The 18,314-nt window shown below is 40.8% G+C and overlaps 1 protein-coding gene and 1 pseudogene across 2 annotated transcripts in view; both read right to left on the reverse strand.

Moving 5' to 3' along the window:
- Positions 1–1,456: 1,456 nt before the first annotated feature.
- On the reverse strand, positions 1,457–2,521 carry LOC145766651 (uncharacterized; annotated as a pseudogene).
- Positions 2,522–7,263: 4,742 nt separating this feature from the next.
- The window catches only part of LOC145767067 (NADPH-dependent 3-demethoxyubiquinone 3-hydroxylase, mitochondrial-like), a 57,521-nt gene continuing 46,470 nt past the window's right edge, over positions 7,264–18,314 (reverse strand). The window contains exons 2-6 of one of the 2 annotated variants that reach the window (XR_014288737.1): positions 16,348–16,424; positions 16,010–16,112; positions 15,318–15,414; positions 9,585–10,269; positions 7,264–7,827 (exon numbers count right to left, since the gene is read on the reverse strand). Coding sequence is in view for 1 of the 2 variants with exons in the window: in XM_082578812.1 (XP_082434938.1) it covers positions 10,065–10,269; positions 15,318–15,414; positions 16,010–16,112; positions 16,348–16,424 (482 nt within the window). In the remaining variant the exon portion in view is untranslated. Of the gene's footprint in view, positions 10,270–15,317; positions 15,415–16,009; positions 16,113–16,347; positions 16,425–18,314 lie in introns of both variants that reach the window. The other variant, XM_082578812.1, reaches the window with a different exon arrangement.

Here is an 18,314-nt window from a genome sequence, read left to right on the forward strand (position 1 = left end):
GTTGGTGTGGTTTCAGTACTTGGCTTGTCTAATGTCTCGTCTTGCTATCTGGTTAAGCAAAGTCCCATCTTGCATTGCTCCAGGACCCTTTTGGCGCCGTTCACAAAAGAAATGACATGGGAAAGATAGGCTATATTTTGTTTATGTGGAACATGCACTCAAGGGTATGAATATCATGACCAATTTCATCATTAAAATAATTGACGTCGAGTATTAACTCCGGACTTTTTTCCTGTGTTGAGAGCAGTCGTATCAGCTATGACTGATTATACTTGGGATAGGTGAACTCTGCAAGTCTCCTGGATGATGGTGTCAAAAATCAGTTCTGCAGTGATCGACACACTTTTGGGAAAAGATTTAACAGCACGCACACTTTCGTGCTTCATGCCATTATCATCAACAAGTTGACCCAAGAAAACGTATCGATCTATTTTATCAACAACGCGCCCATCATAACATTACTGCATGGCAGAAGCTGAGTTGAGAAGGTTCTCACTTTCCATCAAAGATTTTTGTCGTTGGTGGTATACTGTCGAAGGTGATGCAGATATTTGATCTTTTCCAAGAACCGACCTCATAAGATCTGACTGCTGGTGTACCGAAGTCATCCTACGATCAGCAAGTAGGCTACACAACTTCTATCATTTATTGAAAAAGAATGTACTTTTTTGTACATTTTCCCCCAACAGCTGGTTTCAGAGGCTCGTATTCCTTATCATCTTCCCGATTCATATTCCCATCAGAGTCTATAGGCCTATTGTGTAGATATCCAACTGCTTCATTTCTTTTTCTCTGTTTCGAACATAGTAGTGTCGATGCTTTGGCAGATTGTATGCCACAAGTGCTCGGTTGTTCAACTTTACTGCTCGTTTCCCACCTCCTTTTATGATTTTCCCGTTCCAAAGCCTTTTCTACATGGGCGACATCTATGCCACCGATAAACATTTTTTGATTTTTTCGCTGATCTTTCAAGAAAGCGATTTCTTTCTCCTGTAGCCTACCGGTACTCGGTTTTCGAGTTCACAGCTGCAAGAGAGTTTCTTTTGAAAAACAACCGGATTTTCGGAGATCGAATACTTGCATGCACAATATATCGAACAAGTTCTGTAACCATTCTTGATTAACCTCATTACCTCTTCGTTTCATTTCCTTCTTTCTTGCTGTAGCCTATTGCACTTCTCGATCGCGTCTTTTAACTTCGCTTCAATTCTCTGTTTGCTAAGCACTGGAAGACCAGCTTTATTCCATATGCAAACTACATCTTTCAGCAGTTCACCTTTCAAATCTTTGAAATGGGGTGTTTTCTTCAAAAACTTAAGATTAGTTTCAGCTGCTTTCTTCTTCAAGTAAAAGTAGTGACTGACTATATCTGAATTAAGGGGAAGCACATTTCCCTAAAATTCCTTGAAGTTTTGCATCGACTTACTAATACTTGACCTTAATGCCATAATGACACTTAATCAAAAGCTAACGCAGGTGAGCAGCATATCTCTTCCTCAACGGTTACATTATAATAGTAATACAAGGCTTGTGATAATGTTACCTGTTTAACTGGGGCCATAACCAATTCGTTCATGAATACTTTCAGCAATTCAGGTTCATGGGGGTTTTCTGTGCCAAGAATATCTTCAACTGAAGGATACGTAGCCTACTGCTTTTGTGTTCATGATTTTTTATGGCATCCTTTACGAGTTTTGCTGCAGTTTTAGCAATGCGCTCAGTCTCCTGAGATACATTGCTGTCTCTTTCCTGATACCATTTTTCACTTGCAATTCCACTCACACTGTCAAGGAGAATAATTTTACTCTTGCCATTTCTTTCGACTAAGCGCAATGAATTTCCATACTTTTCTTTTATTTGGGTCATCTTCAATGAACATATATTATCTCCAAGTTGGTTTGGTTTTTGAATCTTTATCCTCGGACTGACAAAACCTTGACTGGTTATTCCTGGTAGTTTCGCATACTTGTAGAGGCTATTAACGCAGAACCGGTATACCGAGATTGGCAGAGTGAAGTTATTCGATTGTTGTTGCCCGGGAATTATTCCATTCACTAAGTGCCGCTGAATGGAGAGCAGTCCTGAAAGTGCGTTGCTGAAGCGCACACCCCGAGAGTCGAACATGCGCTGCATGATCTTGAGCCGGGCGCGTAACCACTGAGCTAACGGGGCGGACGTTCCTGCATCATGGAATGAAACTTTGCAACGGTGTACAACTGTACAAGTCCATATCATCTTCCTTTTTTTTTTACATGCAGCATTAAACAATGTCATTTTTTCAGTGGATGTTGGACGACCAGGTGTTGAATATTGAGCATCATTTTCAAACCTTGTTCTGCTTGGTAGCCTATCTGGCTTCAGCAACCAACAGGTCGTGTGCACTAAGCAGTCGTTTCTGAACAATTTTAGCAAGTTCATCGTCTCTACTTTGGCATAAAGCAATTGTTACGTAATACATTCCTGACGATTTTATCCGCACCTCTTCAAATTTATTTCGATCAGGGTGTCGTTCATCAAACATACAACTACTGTATATCCACAGTAAAAACACTGCTTTTTAAAGTCGAACGACTGTTGATCTGACCTGGTCGATACTGTCTTGCTACAGGATTGTTCATTGCTTAAAGCTGGACGTTTCTTGGATCTCGCATGGTTTCTCGAGAACTTACGACATGATGTATGGGTGTACGTAATATGGCCATTTTCTCTTTTTTTCTGCAGAGTTGCGACCAGCGTTTCACAATCCAGTTTCAAAGCATGATCAATTATAGTGTCCAAAGGGTGTGTGATACTATCACTCTCGCAGAAATAAGCTCCAACATGACACAGTGAATCACCAGTCCGATAGCCTTGTCTACACTTAACACAAATTGCTTTTTCTTCTTGTCTTGAATCCATCTACAATGTATCACACTACTTTACTAAGCTTTATCTGAAAAAACAAGCAAGGGAAATAAAACTGACCGCAGTAAGTAAACAATAACATTAACGAAGTTATAATGAACAACGACAGTTCTACTGGTGCCCTCCTGTCTTGCTCACTCTTACCCCCTGAAACTGGTGTGGCCAATAATTATATTTTTATTTATACCTTTTGCATCTATATCCTGCTTTTCTGTTGATAATTTATTAGTTTCTAGCCTTTTGTTCACCCATTATAGGAAAGATAAGAATATAAATATTCTTATGTTAATTTGTTTTTCCCTAATTTCAATTTTACACCCCTGACACGTTTTTGGTCGTAACTTTTTTTCCCCAAAGTAAAAAAAATGACAAAACCCACCACTGAAAAGCTGATAAAATTGTCTTTCCAATGGTATATCATACGTCTTTATAAGAACTTTTTCTAGGTTGACCCATTTTTAGACCAAATTCTATAGGACTAATTCAGGAATGCCAGTCGTTGATCGTGCAGTTCTTTCAGTACTAGGGGAGACTCAGGTAAGTTGGCCCAATGGGCAAGTTGGCCCACTCTAAATAATTTTTTAAGTGCAATAGTTATTGTGACGTATCATACGCATACCGAGAAAATGCTGTTGAAACTACCTTATCACCAGGTTGGGAGGCTCTAGCCAGTGCCGGTCTTAGGGTATTTCGGGCCCTGTGCGGAATATACTTTGCGGGCCCCAATGACAATGATCCAATTCAGTAGCAAAGCTACTTATTTTGAAAGGGAAGGGGAGTGGTCTTACAGTCGGCGGGCAAATCACCCTGTGGCGGGTGGTCTGGGGGTTCCCCCCAGAAAATTTTAAAAAATTACTTTGAGTTTGGGGCATTCTGAGAGCATGTTCAACAAAAATTTGGGTATGAATATTACTGCAAAGTGGTGCTGTCCGGTGGCATAGCAAAAGGATAAAATCATGCTTTCCTCAGCATTTTTCGGAAATATAAAGCTATATGTTTTTATGTTGATTTGGATGCAACCTATTTTGTCCCCTAAGAAATTCTTACCTCGATTCCGTACCCTGAAATCGGAGTAACAAAATCAAATTTCGACCTAATTCGTCCTCTGAAAAGATCGAGAGAAGTTTAAAATGTTTGCGGCAACTCCGATCAGCGACTTAGGCTTTGTTGTTTTTTTTCTTGATCTTTTCAGGATACGAAATGTTCAGGGGACAAAATAGGTTGCACCCGTTGAGTCTCTATGTTTTCTTGTTGCTAATTCTTTTGTTGAATTCACTTTTCCATTGGAAATAACAAAATTACTGCATTTTCTGAGTAAATTGCGGGCCCCCTAATTTGGGGGCCCTGTGCGATCGCACGGTTTGCACACCCCAAAGACCGGCACTGCTCTAGCAAGCAGTATAAACATGTGAGCACGATTTTTGTATGAAAAATCACGATTTTTAATTTTTTTGGATTTTAGAATTTTTTAGATGTCGAGTGAGTTTTTTCTTACTAACTTATATAAGAAAGGTTATTATTTAGTGAGTGCAACGCTAGGGTAGTTATTAAGGCTCACTTTGACGGTGAAGCCGTTGTTAGAAGCTCAATAGTTTGACATAAATTTTAGTTTTTACAATATGGCTGCCATGCAGGGAAGTTGGCCCATTTCGTGGGTGGGTACGTTGGCCACCATGCCTTCATGAGATATTATATAGAATGATAATGGACTAATAAATAGGGGAAGGTCGGGACCCATGATCATGGTGGGAGCCATAATCCACCCCCGTTTTTTTTAATATAAAGTACTCTTTTTGCATTTTTTGACGTCATTATATTTTTTATGTTTGGATAACTTTCCCACAATCCTTTGGTCAAAATTGTACTAAAAATGAAGGTGCAAAGAGGATTTATAGGTTTTGGGTTAAAAAAGTAATTTTTTTTGGCTGAATGTGTTTTAAAATAACTCATTTGTTATGCAAGAAATGTTCATAAACTTTTTTGTAGTTGTAGGTGATGTATTTATGATGAGATTAAGCTGAAAAGTTTTTTAGATAGCAATGTTAGTTTTTTTTCAGCTGTTGTTTTATTTCTGAACGATCAGGTAGGGAGCCTTGAGTCACCATGTGTTGGGACCTACAAGCCATGACAAGTGCCTGTGATAGTAGATGTTAAAGTGTCATATGACATCATTTTTTTGTTTTCACACCTTTCCATTAGGATATAGCCTATCACAATTCTGACTTTTGTTTCGTTTGCAACTATTAATTATGCTATTTCACATGAAAATTCTGACAACTCATCCCAAGGAATCATTTGAAACTTCTCCATCGCTTATTTCAAAATTTAAAGCTTGGAAGCTGGCTCGAAGATTGATTTCACAACATAAATAATACAACTATGTTTTAGAATTGTATTTTTGATATGGCGAAGTGATTTCTTTGCTAAAATACTACATTTTCGGCTTATCGCAATTGTGGCTTATCGCGTGTTTAGCCTATGTTTTTGAGCGTAAATTAAACATTTGCTGAAATAATAACTTGTGCTTTTGCTGAATACAAGGCATTGCAAAACCAATTTTTAGAGAAAAATATTGAGAAACGTAGAAGATATGCATCTACAAGAAAAAAGTGGCTCGCAGGTCCCGACCTTCCCCTACGATGACTTTTTTTTCAAGATTGAAGTATCAAGTATCCAAAGTAAGTAAATCGCGGCTTTACATCAGCATTAAGCAATCAATAACAATAACTCACTTCCTAACATCGTGTTTATGCCATAGATTACGACAACTTATTCCTAAACCATATTGTAATAATGGTAAGTAATTAGATCAAGAAAACCAATCGCGGAAATGTGTCTCAGCAGGTGTATAAAGCAGAGTTTGAGGAGAAAGAGCTTTTCTACTGTTTAATATACCAAGAGATGGACATGCTGGCTTCGTGGCCAACTTACCTTCCATGGTGGGCCAAATTACTTGCACAGGCGGGTAAGACGGCCCATTTTAATTTTTTTGAAAACTTGAAAAATTACATACTTAAAGGGCGGGGAAACCCAAATTAACTTTTTGCGAGTTTTTTGTTTCAACGTGATGTCATTGTGTACAACATGCGTTTAACCCTTTGAGGACCGTTGGTACATATGTGTACCATGAACTTTTTCCACGTTGTCTAATCATTTTCTGGTAGTTATCAAAAAGTATTTGTCTCTAAACGTTTCTTAAATAAATAATCTATTTATAAATAAAAAAAAATTGGAAATTGTATTTTGTTTTAGCTTTGCTTTAACTGTTTTTGTTTGGTGAATTGGTCAGGGTTTGAAGCGATAGATTTTGAAAGATCAACAAGACAAGTAAAAATATAAAAGAAATATAATTTTTATTCTACATTAATGTTTAGTGATTAATCTGACTTATCCCATCAGTAAAATCATAAAAAAAAATAAAACATGTTGCTAGACAATGCTAAACTTTTGTGGTACACATATGTACCAAAGGTCCTTAAGGGTAAATTCTATTAGGGAACGTTCAAATATTACGTAACGCTTTTTTTCCGAATTTTTGACCCCCTCCTCCCCCATGTAACGCTAACGTAACAACTACATGTACCTTGTGACGTCACAGCATGATGCGCAACGAGACCTCGCAAACGGGTGTCAAACAAAAGCGGCCTTAGCGAGACGAGGGCAACAAAATTTGGATTTTTTTATTGCTAAAACGCATGTTGTACATAATGACATCACGCTGAAACAAAAAACTCGCAAAAGTTAATTTGGGTTTCCCCGCCCTTTAAGAATGTTGGTTTGATGCAAGAATATGTCTACTTCTAGAGTGATGAATTCTCTATTTTTCAATAGCATTCGCTTTGACATATGTTTTGTTATTAGCTCACAAATTCAATTTTTTATTTTGCTGGGCCAACTTACCCGAGTCTCCCCTACAGTACCGGTAGCCTATATGGGAATCCTGGTGTTCTGCAACTTCCACATGGTCATGTAGAAACTGTTTTGCGACTTACAATTCCGCCTCTGATGGAATATCTATATCTTCAGTTTCGTAGCATATAGGCTACAATGGAATGTGCGATTCACGGTCCAAAAAGTTTTCATTTTTTCTTGAAAGGGTACGAACAGATAAGTAAAAACCATGAACTGTCGGCCAATCTAAGTTTCAAACTGTAAGTATAGAAGCAAACCAGAAACGCAAATGCCAAGGTGGTTGTCCGGTAGGCCTACTTTAATAGCGCTTAGTGGCAGTCAACTGCACAGTATTCTGGAGACTGATCGGCTACCATACTGCTTAGCTTAGTTGGAAACTGGTGTAGGCCTACTCTGGATCTTACCAGCAATAAATCTCCAGTCTGTCTGTTAACACAACATTCGACCACACCATTAGACACACAATGTTTACAATTAGGCTAAACAACACAAGAAAATTGGGTATAAAACTGAAAAGTTAGCAAACATAGCTAATTAACATCATTTTTTCCAGGGGGGGGCTTCCCCCCTTAGTTACGGGCCTGAACGGAATGTAGCGCCTTTCTACTACATGGGAAAAAAGTAGCGCCGCCACACATAACTTACAAACGTGTAGCGGCGCTACTGCCTGCCTCTGTTATTAACACAGGCCTACATGTATTTTGTTTGGGAAACTTCGGGCAAGCCAAAATCTTTTTGACTTCACAGCTTTGTTGTTTTTCTTAGTTTTAAAATTAAACTGACAAAAGAAGCACTTTGTGACGTCAAAATGACTTTCAAAACGAATAGGCTACCGGTATCATTGTTTGCACAGCCATTTCAAAGCCTTTATGGAAAACATGTTCTAGAAATCCAGGCGAAATTTATTGTTACGCGTCTTTCAAAAACAAGTTAAAATGCTAGTCGCTGAGTCTGGCTCGCTTTAGTTTCAGCACGTCTTTTCCAACGGAGAAAAATCTCTCCACTGAGGCCCTGGAAGGAATAGGGTGTACGGTATTTAATAAAGCGACGTTATAAATCGGCACTAGGAAAGCTCGAGAACTTACTTCTCCAAAAAAAGGCCCCTACAATTCACTTGTCCGCCCCGTTAGCTCAGTGGTAAAGCGCCCGGCTCAAGATCACGCGGCGCTGGTTCGACTCTCGGGGTGTGCGCTTGAGCAACGCACTTTCAGGACTGCTCTCCATTCAGCAGCACCTCGTAAATGGAATAATTCCCCGGCAACAACACTTCAACAATCGGAAAACTTCACTCTGTCAATCTCGGTAACCGGCCCTGCGACTCAAGAGCCTCTACAAGTAGGCTATGCGAAACTACCAGGAATAACCTACCAAGGCTTTGTCAGTCCGAGAATAAAAATTCAAAACCAACCAAACTTTTTCCGTATCGACGTTTCATGCGATGGCACCAACACACAAAAAATTCATCCTGGGAGTCGTGACTGGTGTTGATGTCACTCTGGTCGGTATCAACGTGGCTTGATGTTTCCAACAATAATCGAATGGTTTCTGTTTTGATTGTTTCACACTTTGTTTCCATATAAAATCTCCAAAAACTAGTCACATGTTTCACTTTAAATTGAAAAGTAGCAAGACTGCGACCGAAAGCAATGTAGCGCCGCTCCGCTACATGGTAGGCACTTTAACGTTTTCTTCTGTACCAAAACAGTAACGCAATCATGCGTGACATATGACATTACAGTCATGTGATCCAGCACGGGATATTCTGAGTATTCTTCTCAAAAGAATTTTAATACAACCACTAGCGTACGCAGGGGGGGGCATTGGACCATGGAGATATCAATGGCCAGTGGCGTAGCCAGGGGGGGGGGTTACAATTAACTCCCCTTTTAGCACGCGTGTGACGTCACGATATTGAGAATGATGCTTTCAGTCTAAAAAAAACTTGCCTAATTTTAAACAAAACTGCATTAAAAAAGCCAGTTTTGCCAATACCAAACATCTCAGCTATGAATTAGCAACAAGAAAACATAGAGACTTTTAGCTTTATTTCCGAAAAATGCGGAAGAAAACATGATCTTATCCTTTTGCTATGCCTGACAGCACCATTTTGCAGGAATATTTATACCAACATTTTTGTTAAAAATGCTCTCAGAATGCACCAAATTCAAAGTAATTTTTCAAAATTTTCTGGGGGGCCCCTAGACCCCCCGCCGCTAGGTGTCGTCTTAGGCGAAAACGCCGACGGGATTCGCCCGCCGGTCGTCAAACCCCTCCCCTTACAAAATTCCTGGCTACGCTACTGTCAATGCCCCCCCCCCCCCCCTTGAGAAAATCCTGCGTACGCCACTGAATACAACGTAAATTAAGTGAATGTATCATCACCAACAGCGTGGCCAACGGCCCAACGGGTTAGGGCAAGGAAATAGTCACATCGATGGTGTGGGTTCGATTCCCACCACCTGCCATTATTCTTTTTTCTTCTGTAACTGAACTAAGTGCAAGAAGGATCTTAATGACTGCAATCAGTTGAGTTCAGAAAGGAAATTGTCCTATACCTTATTTAACCATAATCATAATCTGGCGCTGACAAGTCACGTGATTCTGGGATGTCACATAAGTTACACATGATTGCGTTATTGCTTTGGCAAAGAAGAAAATGTTAAAGTAGCTACTCCGCTACATTGAAAAAAAATAGCGCCGCTACGGCAGCTGTTACTCTTCCAAAAATACAGAGGCGCTACCGCTACTTGTATCAAAAAACTGCTCACCTCTGCTTATGGTGCAGGTACCACACGGTAGGCCACAATTTGTTCTCAAGCTAGGAAAAGAACATGCAGCTAAGTGTATGTGAGTTACGTTGTGGCAACGTGGGAGTGAGTTACGTAGTGGGAAGGGGAACGTTCCTGGGATGTTCACAGTCAAGTTACAATCCGCCGACCTGGGTGTGGAGTGTTCGTTGGCACGCTTCTATGAAAGGTTGCATTATAAAATAAAAATGCGTCAATGGCAGTTTGTGCAGCATCTCAAAGTGCTTCATCTTTGCAAATTATAAGTCATCTATTGAAACATTGGCTGATTGCGGTTTACAAAAACAGGGGTGATTTAAGGTTAGAGCAGGCCTCAGATTATCTGCATCTCACGGTCTTATCCCGACCATACCAGCCACACATCAAGGACGCAAGAATCTGGACCAGTACCATCGTGGCGATCCTTATCATTGTGTCCTTCGCACGCCAAGTCCTCTTTCATCATATCCTCTCAGAGAGCCAGATGGCAACCGCACATCCAGCTTGGATGCTGTTCTTGAGAAGATTGTACCCGGGAGCTAGCTCTGCATCATGATCGATCCCAATGTCGTGATGCTCCATTTCTTCATCGCGGAACTGCTTGATGGTCGCAAGGAGTTCATCATGCTTCCCTTCAGCATTCATCTCCAACAACTCCCGAATCTGTCTGGAACAATGCCATCCTAGTCAAATGTTTCAAACGTTTCCACAAACTAATAGAATGTTTGTGCGCTTTCAGCAGATTCATGCTGGCACTTCTGTTGCACACGTTGCAACACAGATAACAGTTGTACAACAGCCTAGTTTCATTTATAGCCAAAACAGTTGTTTTAATTTTAAAAACACAAAGTCGCTTTATATAAACTTAGCGAGCATGAAACAAAAAATACATTTTTAAAAGACGTCTTTTTCGGCTTGCGATGGTATCAGATTCGTTTTGACCTGTGGTTCTTAAACTGGGGGGAGAAGATTCTCCACAGGGGCGTAAATGTGGTGGGCTGTTGCACTAGTACCGTATGCTGCTGTATTGTACAAGTCGTGAACAGAAATGTTGGCAACAGCTTACTTTGTGTCACGATTACTGACTGAAAACGGTACCCTAGTTTTGGCTTAAATGTCTATCCCAGCCCTTATTCTTGCGGTTCTTATTTAGTTCATTGTTTGCAAACAATGGCTGTTCGAGTGTTCGTGACAATTTTTATGTGCGAGTGGCTTTTCTGCACTTGCAAGTGTAAAGGCACAAGGTTGCAACAAACTTAACTGTAAACTTGACATTCGGTGTGCATTATCTTCAACTAAAACAAGAATTAAACTGCTAACTTTGAAAAAGCAGCTACGCTATTGAATTGATCTTTGTACAACGGAAAATATATTTTACTTTCAAATCCAAAAATATGTAAAATTTATGTAGTTTGACTTTGATATATAATTTAAACGAGTGGGTGGGTGGGACACTTTTTTTCAGTGGCAATGAGCGGGACATGTAGCAGAAATGACTGACAGCAGATGAGCCAAAATAACCACAGAATGGACACCAAGATACACAAAAAGGCTCTCTCCTCGGACTACTACCTTAACGTGGTGAGAGAGTTTCCGTACCTCAATGACCTCTAGAGCTGTACTGGCGGGAGCTAACTGCTCCCAGAAGGGTCACTCATGCCAGGTTGGTCGAAAGGTAGAGGTCAGACAAAACGTAGTCCAAAGTCCCCAACGGCGGAACAGGCGGATAAAGCCAGCCAGGCTCAACGACTGTGAAGGCGGATGAAGGCTGCAGCATGCCACCAGCTCCAATCGTCTTGGTTTGCCTTGCCATTGGATAAAGCTGATGGTTTTGTCAAGTTTATGTGTGCTTGTTGAGTGTGCGCCAGCAAGTCCACGCTAATCAATTCACGCACAGGCGTCTTCGCAAGACACTCAAACCTAACGGCGATCGATAATGCATAACGGGAACAGGCAAGTGAAAGCTGGAAGTTTCTAGTGCGGAACCGACACGTTAGTGGTGGTAACTTGATTCAGTCGCTCTATCTTTTGGAAGAAGCAGGAATGATGTTCGTCAGCAGTTATCACGACTGAGCAGCCCTCTTTAGGATCCACTCTGCTCACCCTGAATAGGGAAAGGGCTAGAAAAGGTGCCCTGAACATAGTCTGCTTCAACTCAACCTGTCTGGAAAACCGCGTCCAGAGGGTTCACCTTACCTGCGGTCGAAAAACGAAATATGTAACTATGAAATTTGGAACCTGGAATGTTAGGACTCTAATGGATAACTCCAGCTCAAATAGGCCAGAAAGACGAACTGCTATCATTGCTCGTGAACTACAGCGTTTCAACGTTGACATCGTGGCTCTTAGCGAAACCAGGAGAGATGGAGAGGGCCAACTACTTTTTTCTGGAAGGGCTATGATCTTGTACATCCGAGAATCCACGCCGTAGGTTTTGCGATTAAAAATTGCCTCCTCCCAAAACTGACAGAACAGCCAGTTGGAATAAACGCTCGACTGATGACACTCCGAATCCAATTGGCTAACAATCAACATGCAGCTGTTATCAGTGCTTATGACCCCACACTTGATGCAGAGGATGCAGTCAAGGAAGCTTTCTATAACCAACTTGATCATGTTCCTTCCCACACTTTACGAGAAGAAAAAGTTATTCTTCTTGGAGACTTTAATGCAAGAGTCGGAAAACAAGTGGATCTCTGGAGAGGTACAATTGGAAAAGAGGGAGTGGGAAAGGTCAACTCTAACGGAACCCTTCTTCTCACTAAGTGTGCAGAGCACAACCTGGTGATAACCAACACTTTATTTCGCCAAAGAAACCGCCTGAAAGTTTCTTGGCAACATCCGCGGTCAAAACATTGGCATCTCATCGACTAAGTGATTGTAAGATCTCGTGACCAACAAGATGTGCTCCTTACTAGAGCTGTCACTGGAGCCGATGAGTGCTGGACAGACCATCGTCTCATTGCATCGATTCTAAAGATAAGACTACATACTAAATTAAAACACCACGATCAAGCAAAAGTTCCACAAAAATACAATATTGAAGCTCTTCAGGACACGAAGTCACGTGAGACTTTTCAACAGTGCCTCCAAACTCGTCTTCAGGAAAATTCGATTTCTGACTCTGTTGAAGATTGCTGGAATCACCTTAAAACGGCTATTCTCGACACATGCAAAGAAACTATTGGTCATAAGAAGAAGAACCACCAAGATTGGTTCGATGAGAACGATAAAGTTCTTAGGGAACTAATCGATAGAAAGCGAGAAACCTTTATCACGCTCCAGAATGACCCTCAATCTGATATAAAACGTGACCTGTACAAAAAATGTAAGGCTGAAGTCCAAAGAACTACTCGTATTCTCAAGGATGAGTGGTGGGAAAAGAAAGCCCACGAAATTCAACAGCTGGCAGATGCCAATAACACACATGGCTTTTTTAATGCAATGAGAGAAGTCTACGGACCATCCACGCATGGACAATCCCCTCTGAGAAGTAAGGATGGAGAAACGATACTTAAGAGCGAAGCCGAAATAAGATCTCGATGGAAGGAACATTTTGAGGAGCTTCTCAACCATACAGCTGTTATTGACAAATGCGTGATTGACATTATTCCCAACATGACACAAGAAGACTCTCTTTATCAGACACCATCTCTCGGAGAGGTCAAAACTGCCATCATGGCCATGAAAAACAACAAAACAGCGGGCCCTGATGGAATCCCAGCAGAGATTTACAAAGTAGGTGGAAGTTTAATCCAACGTAACCTTCATCGACTGCTAATCAAAATTTGGACAAATGAAATTGTTCCATCTGATTTCAAAGATGCTAATATCATCACCATATACAAGCGCAAAGGTAATCGATCAGAGTGTGGAAATTACCGTGGGATCTCTCTGTTAGCAACTGCTGGCAAGATTTTAGCACGTATTTTAAACAATCGCCTCAAACTGATATCCGAGAAGATCCTTCCTGAATCTCAGGCTGGCTTCAGGCCATCGCGTAGCACCACAGACATGATATTTTCCCTCAGACAATTACAAGAAAAGTGCCGTGAACAACATCAACCACTGTACAATGTACATGGCGTTTATTGACCTATCTAAGGCCTTCGACCGCGTCTCCAGAGATCTCCTGTGGGATGTACTTTCGAAATACGGATGTCCATACAAATTTCTTCGTATTCTGCGTCTTCTTCATGATGGTATGTTTGCCAGAGTACAGACCAGCAACAACAGTTCTGAACCTTTCCTGGTTAACTCTGGAGTGAAACAGGGCTGCGTAATAGCACCAACTCTTTTTGTAATTTTTATTGCATTTATCTTGGAAATAGTCAGCCATGACTTTCCATCTGGCATTGACATATTTTACCGCATGGATGGAAAGCTCTTTAACCTCGCCCGCCTTAAAAGTAAATCAAAGACTACAACACGGAGTATCATGGAATTTCAATATGCCGATGATAACTGTGTAGCAGCACTGAGTGAAAACCACCTACAGCAGATTCTGAATGCTTTCCATCAAGCATACAAGAGGCTTGGACTTAGCGTCAATATCAGCAAGACTCAGGTCCTCTTTCAACCACTTCTTAAAGATCGTACCAGTGCTCTGCCAGAAATCCTTCTCGATGGTACACCTCTAAAAAATGTGAAACACTTCTGCTACCTCGGAAGTGAAATTTCAGACAACGATGACCTTCAGGATGAAATACAACATCGTTTAAATTGTGCTAGCACTGCTTTTGGAAAACTTCGCTCACGAATATTTGACAACCATAACATACGAAAAAGTACAAAGCTCGCCGCCTACAATGCAGTAGTTATCACAACACTACTATATGCTTCCGAGACCTGGACCACCTACCGAAACCATATTAAAACTCTTGAAAGATTCCAACAACGCTGCCTGCGCAAAATTCTGAATATCAGCTGGGAAGAGAAAAGAACAAATTTGAGCGTGCTAGAAGAGGCTGAAACAACAAGCATTGAGTCCCGCATTATTTGAAATCAACTTAGATGGTGCGGGCATGTAGTGCGAATGCCAGATCAGCGTCTCCCTAAACAAATGTTCTACTCGGAATTGGCTAAGGGTAAGCGTTCGGTAGGTGGACAAAAGAAGCGGTATAAAGACTCACTGAAGAGTAATCTTAAAGTGTGTAACATCAATTATACAAACTGGGAGGAAACCGCAGAGGACAGGCTGCTCTGGAGATCTGCCACTCAAAAAGGTGTCGCCACGTTTGAGAAGAGCAGATCTAAAAGGTTAAAAGAAAAAAGAATGCAAAGAAAAGAACGACAATCATACCCACAACCAACTCTCCCAAACGATCTTAAATGTACCAAATGTAACCGAACTTTTAAAGCCAAGATTGGACTAATTAGCCAAGAACTCACCGTTAGCTTTTATTTTATTGCGAAGGCCATTATCCTCGAAGACGAGGGATAGCCATCACATCACACAAAAAGAACAATAGGGAGGCCGAAAAAAGATGGAGGGATGACATTGAAGAAAAGATTGGCATGAGAACAGCGAAAGACAGAATGGTGTGAAAACATATGTGGAGGCCATCTGCCAGCAGTAGCATGACTGGCTGATGATGATTGATGAGGACTGAGCAAAAAATGGCAGCTATATGCAACCAACAACCTACCAAGTTGAGAAAGTTGCGTAGTGATGCAGGTTATGCTCACCATAAATAACGCTTCAATGCAACTCACTTGTTATAATGTTCTGTGATGGACTCTTCCACAGCCACTGTGCACGCCATGGCAGCTTTAGTCCCCAGCATGGCAGTCCCAGCTCCCAATGCAAAACCTAATACATAGTCATAGTATAGTTCTTATTAAGTTAACATAGTTAAGTTCTTATTCAAATATGCTATTTGAATAAGAACTTCTGATGATCCGTAAAGGTGAAACAGGCTGTTAAGGATTCAGATAGTAATAACTATATTTGATTTAGTCATAGTATAATTATGTGCATTTCATGCACAGTTCGACCATGAACAATCAACTGCCCGTTTAGAGAGATGGTATTTGAGAGACTTCCTTCGTCATGTTGGGAATGATGTCACCACACTTTTATTCAGTAACAACCTTATGGTTGAGAAGCTTCTTGAAATGCTCTTGCTATCATGATTCAACTTCAGCATCACTCCTAAACAGTGATGTTCGATCTTTATGTTTTAACTTTTTTTAAATTTCTAATAAAATAGGTCCCGGACGTTGAAAAGAGATTGGCTAAAACAGTTAGAAAGAAGAGCCATGTTGTTTTTCTGCCGATGCAGACCAGTTTTGCTTGAACCATGTCATAAACTTAACAGATTTTGAAGAAATTTAAGAGTAACCACTAACCACCATTGAGGCTTTCAGCATCCACAACACCAACCACAGCTTACTCAAAGACTCACCAGCGACATGCCATAGCGGATGCAGAACGGTGGGACGAGCACGATATTTTGGGATGAATTCTTCAAATGTTTTTAAATGGTTCTTTTCTTGATCCCACATATGCTAAATATACACTTTCAAGGTAACAAATAAGATTATAAGACATTCAACAAATGTATCACCAAAGTTACAGGTTGGTTTTGTAGAATTCTCGAAATGCATATGTATCAAAAACGTTTTGCAAGTCTCTGCCACTGCAAGTATTTTTCCATGTTGCGTTTATCTGCACAAAGCAAGTTATAAGTGTTTCAAACCAAACTTTACAAACAATTAAAAAATAAGCACAAGTGCAGTATACTTGTATGAGAGGTCCAACTTCTGTATTTCTTAAAACAGCCATCTGTCCAGCATAGATTCTGTCAGCTCCCAATTCACCTTTGCAACAATACATGGATTACTTACACTTGAACCCAAAATCAAACGAATTGACACTACCCACCAGGCAGCAATGCTTATGCATAGTATTACTTACAGTGCTTCCTAACCAGTGAGTCATGAAGCCATAGAATGTTACAGTTACGATTCGACCCAGAAATTGTTGCAATTATTATTACATACCAGAGCTTAGGTAGAGAGTTTGTCTTGTTGAACCACAGGCATACGAAGCCGAGCAACTCAACCGGCAAATCTTGCAATGCTTTGATAAGTTGGAGCTGGAATTATAAAACCAGATCCCCAACGTATCAAAGCATTGCAAGATTTGCCGGTACCAACAACAAAGAAAGAATTGCAGCGAATCATGGGATTGTTCGCCTACTACGCCAAATGGATCTCTAACTTCTCTGCAACAGTTAGGCCACTCGTGCAAACAGAAAAATTGCCTTTAAGTTGTGAGGCTTTGGCTGCCTTGAACAAACTGAAAACGAAATTAACCCATGCTTCTTTACAACCAATCGACGAATCTATTCCTTTTACTGTAGAAACAGATGCTTCAGACTTTGCCATTGCCGCAACATTAAATCATAAACGGCCGTCCTGTAGCATTTCACGCGCGAACCTTATCAACTTCGGAGCAAATGCATTCAGCAATTGAAAAGGAAGCCTACGCAATTGTAGAAGCATTAAGAAAGTGGAAGCATTTACTGCTGGGAAGACACTTTAACTTGATTACGGACCAAAGAAGCGTTTCCTTTATGTTCGATTTAAAACATCCTTCCAAGGTAAAAAATGATAAAATACAACGTTGGCGTTTGGAACTTTCACCTTATAACTTCTCTACCGTTTACAGACCAGGAAATAAAAACATTGCACCTGACACCTTCTCTAGAGCAACATCGGCATCTGTGACAACAACATCAGAAGCCGCTTTAAAATTGCTATATGAATCACTTTGCCATCCTGGTATTACACGATTGTGGCATTATATAAAAACGAAAAACCTTCCTTATTCTTTGGAAGCCGTGAAAGCCGTCGCAATGCAATGCAAAGACTGCGCCGAAATTAAAGCAGCTTTTTATAAGCCCAAAGAGCAACAACACCTCATCAAAGCAACCCAACCTTTTGAAAGAATCAGTATGGATTTTAAAGGTCCTGTAGCATCTGCCACCAAGAACAGATACTTGCTGGTGATCGTGGACGAATTTTCTAGATTTCCCTTTGTATATCCGTGTGCCGACATGAAGGCATCTACTGTTATCGAAAAATTATGTGATTTATTTTCCGTGTTTGGATTTCCGTCGTATGTCCACACCGACCAGGGTGCAAATTTTATGTCGAGCAAACTGAAAGAGTGGCTGCATGGAAAGGGTATTCCGACCAGTCGGTCTACTAGATACAACCCTCGAGGCAATAGCCAAGTGGAACGATATAACGGCATAGTGTGGAAGGCTATTCTTTTGGGACTGCGAGTCAAAAAACTACCCGAGACTTTGTGGGAAAACGTGTTACCCGATGTATTACATTCGTTACGTTCACTTTTATGTACTGCTACAAACTGCACTCCCCACAAGCGTATGTTTTATCATTCTCGTAAGTCTTCAAATGGGGTATCGATGCCTGCCTGGCTAAAACCAGGACCGGTGTATGTAAAACGTCATGTACGAAACAAGAGCGACTTATTTGTTGAAGATGCCGAGCTTATTGAAGCTAACCCCCAATACGCTCACGTATGCCTCAATGATGGACGTGAAACTACTGTATCATTGCGTGACTTAGCACCTAATCCTAAACAGATTACCACCACTCATGATGACGAAACGCTAACGGAGCCATTAGAAATTGATTTTGGAATGTTGGAATCAGCTCAACCTCGCTTGGATCCTGCTC

The sequence above is a fragment of the Aplidium turbinatum genome, chromosome 3 (assembly GCF_918807975.1).
Source record: "Aplidium turbinatum chromosome 3, kaAplTurb1.1, whole genome shotgun sequence".
In the NCBI taxonomy this organism is placed as follows: domain Eukaryota; kingdom Metazoa; phylum Chordata; class Ascidiacea; order Aplousobranchia; family Polyclinidae; genus Aplidium; species Aplidium turbinatum.